At 41.5% G+C, this 3,639-nt stretch overlaps 1 protein-coding gene across 1 annotated transcript in view; it reads left to right on the plus strand.

The window, feature by feature from the left end:
* The first annotated feature begins 265 nt into the window (after positions 1–265).
* dusp22b (dual specificity phosphatase 22b) overlaps positions 266–3,639 on the plus strand; it is an 18,843-nt gene continuing 15,469 nt past the window's right edge. The window contains exons 1-3 of the mRNA XM_053503559.1: positions 266–475; positions 3,071–3,104; positions 3,204–3,286. Coding sequence (XP_053359534.1) covers positions 455–475; positions 3,071–3,104; positions 3,204–3,286 — 138 coding nt within the window. The 5' untranslated portion in view covers positions 266–454. The remainder of the gene's footprint in view (positions 476–3,070; positions 3,105–3,203; positions 3,287–3,639) is intronic.

Raw genomic sequence — 3,639 nt, forward strand, 5'->3', positions numbered from 1 at the left:
ATAATAAAAACAGTGTAAGTTTGTTGTATAAACAGTTGCGTTCGGAGAGATGAGATCAAAGGAAACGCTTCAAAAGGAGTTCTTTTTTTTTTACATGCCGGTTTTTCTTCACAGGCAGTCACGTGACCAGGGGTTATTATAAAGGGAAAATAAAATGTCTAATATCTGATATTTGGATGTTTTAAAACGCGGGTTTAAAGGGAAGCGGAGCTCAGGTCAGCTAGGCTCTAGGACGCCGCCCAGCGTCTGAGGTGAGAACTGCATTTCCCAGCAGCCAGTGCGCGGCTGAGGGTTTCCGACACAGACCACTGGAGCAGCAGAAGCGCCGCAGTTCAACTCGAGTCTCATGTAGTTTAATAACAACTCGGGTGTTCCTATAGTGTGTGTGTGTGAGAGAGAGAGAGAGAGAGTGTGTGTGTGAGTGTGTGCACCGTTATACACGGAGTCAGGCAACATGGGCAACGGAATGAACAAGGTAAGGAGATGCATGCAGTTATTAACCAGTGTGTGAAGTCCAGGAAGATCTCTCTCTCTCTCTCTCTCTCTCTCTCTCTCATTTCTATAAAAAAAAAAAAAAGAATGTTTCCCCTTTTTTATTTGTGACCAAATGTCACCTCACCTCATTTTAGTCATTGAGTTTTAATATGAATATGACATTTATAATTTACAGAAAAAAGTATTACTCATGCAAATATGCAGTGTTTAAACCCCCACAGTGTGTGTGTGTACGATGTGTAGGAGGATATACTCCTACATGAAAACCACACGGGAAAGGAAAAGTGATGATAAAAATGATGATCCAATCAAAAATTCTGCTCTGCTTTGATCGCTTGCACGTCTTTTGATTTCTGATACAAAGTCATCTACAGTGTGACACCGTCGGGTCGACACCTGAAAGCTGATCGCCGTGAATACAACTTTGAACGTAACAAGTGTCAGGAGATATAACACAACTGTCATAACACTGTAGTGTACTACTATAAGACATTTCAGCGTTCCTAATATTATGCCACTATTGAACGAACGTTCGCACGCATACCGTTATGACCACCTGCCTAATGTTGGGTAGATCCACCATAACAGGATTGCGCTGCATGTCCTATTCTAACCTTTTCATTAATCTGATCTACAGTAGCGCTTTTTACGGATCGGACTAGACGGACCAGCCTTCACTCCCCATGTCCGACCCGTGACCCCGTCACCAGTTCACCAGTTTTCCTTCTTTGGATCACTTCTGGTCCACTGCAGAACAGGAACACCACACAAGAACTAAAGTTTTGGAGTCGCTCCGACCCAGTCCTGTAGTGTCACAACCTGGACCTTCACTCAAAAAACCTGCTCATAAACCTCATAATGAGATATTATAACTGTTGCTACTGTGAGAAGGGCCAAAAAATGCAGCTCTTGTTGGATGTTCCTGGTCTTCAGCTCTTGAGCGGTCAGGAGAGGCCAAGGAAGGGAAAGCCGGTGAACTGGTGACAGGGTCACGTGTGGCCAAGTGTCACTGGGGAGTGAAGGCTGGCCCGTGTAGTCTGATCCAGAGGCACTAATGCAGATCAAATAGATACAAAGGTTAACGCTGGTTGTGATAGAAAGGTGCATGGAAAGGGAGGACCTTCTCAATGTTAGGCAGAATTGATAATGTTATTAATAACGTGCATTACAGTTAGATCAGAGTTTGACCCTTACTGTACATTCTCAGAATTAAAGGTAATTGAAGTTTTGATCTCTAAAAGCTAATGAAAGATACAGAAAATTTCACTTCAGTGTTTCCACCCCAATAATGAGGAACAGTACAGTTCAGTACTTACTTAGTTCTCATACGTCTTGACTACGATATCGAGTACTCTTCAAGTTTTTCACTGGCCGTATCTTCAACTCAAGCACTTCCTCATCAGAAGTTCCTACTTTGCGCATTCATGTGGTGTTTATTCATTTTCTTTCTTTTTTGTATATACAAATATTTCATTATTCATCTTCAGGAACCTTTTTTTCCTCAGCCCTGATGGAGTGTATCCTGGGAACGCTAGGTGTTATGCAGGAATCCATGATGCTCCCACACATTCACACCTAGGGACGCGTCAGTCCACCTACCGGCATGTTTTTACAACCTCGGAGAATCTTTTTACTTTTTTTTTTAACTGTTGCATTTCTGATGTTCTAGATTTTCTATAAGGAACAAAAATTGGTACTTTGATAGTTTGATAGATAAAAAAAAAAAAACATTTTATGAAGAATAAACCCTGTCAAACCTTTAAAGTCCCCCTAAAGTAGCGACCAATGAACGAATAATGGTATATAAAATAAATAAGTAAAACAAAATGTAGGTGATTTGGGGAGTTCCTTAGAAACCCAAAGGTTCTAGCTTAGTAAAGAAATTCTACTTGACAGCTTTTCCAGGCATCTGTTCCAGGTTCCTCCATACTGTAGGATCGTTAAAGTGTCAAATGTCGGAGTTGGGGGTGAAAGGCTCTTCGAGGAATCTTTAGATTGTTTTGAGATCCTCATTTCTTGGACCCTTTTCTCAAAGGAGAATTATCTGATGTAGGTTCCTCCATTCAGCCTTCAGGTTTCGACCAAGAATTCCATACTCAAGAAGCTTCTTTTGGGAAGAGGGGTGTTAAGCGGAGCTTCGATAGAGGTTGTTAAATGGTTCACTAGTGGTGACTCTAAATGAACTTCTCCTCTGCAGTAGAGGTCAGTCTTGGTCTTGCTTTCCTGGGAAAATCTTCATGAGAGACAGTTTCATCATGGAGCTTGATGGGTTTTGCAAACGCACTTAAATACAACACTGTTCCTCCAAAAACAGCTGACCTTCATGTCTTAAAACAACAACTGATTGTTTTTTGTTGATTATAAGATTAGAATTAGAAAATGTTTGACTGGTACTGTATATAGAAGGTTAATCAGTTCTTCAAAGGGTTCTTCTCACGTTTGAGCTTTCAGATGTTCTACAAACCAAAAAAAAAAAAAAAAAAATGTGAGTGACCCGGTTGTAGACTGGTCCTTTTGTTGAAGTACTCGCGAGTAAGTGCTTTGTTAATGTATTTCGTATGTGTGTGTACTGTAGGTGCTGCCTGATCTGTATCTGGGCAACTTTAAAGGTAAGAAAGAGAAAAAAGAAGAAAGAAATCAAAGATGGCGGATGAGAGACGGGTTCCCGGAGACGATATCTTTATTTTATTCTATTTCATTCCATTCAGACGCCAGAGACAGAGAGCAGCTGGCGAGGAACAACGTCACACACATCCTGTCCATTCATGACACCGCGGCGCCCATCTTACAAGTAACCCATACACACACTAAACACGCACACACACACACACCTGTGAAAAAGTCAATCATGCCTTTATATCGAGGTTAAAACATATTGAGTTATTTATTTTTTTTCACAACGTGACCTTATAAGGATTTTAAGATCGTATTGAAGCCGCTACAGTATAACCTCACTCGTCTCGTGTTAGCGTAGGGAAATCTCACACGAATATTTCATTAGAGGCCTCGACCTGAGAAAGCGATCCTTGCCTGACTGACTGCTTCTCCTGCTTCATGTGAGAGTGTGTGTGTGTGTGTGAGTGTGGATCTCACATGACAGGCCTCATACTGTACACGGGCAGGCATGTCGCGTGACACAATGGA

This window comes from Clarias gariepinus, chromosome 1, assembly GCF_024256425.1.
Source record: "Clarias gariepinus isolate MV-2021 ecotype Netherlands chromosome 1, CGAR_prim_01v2, whole genome shotgun sequence".
In the NCBI taxonomy this organism is placed as follows: Eukaryota; Metazoa; Chordata; class Actinopteri; order Siluriformes; family Clariidae; genus Clarias; species Clarias gariepinus.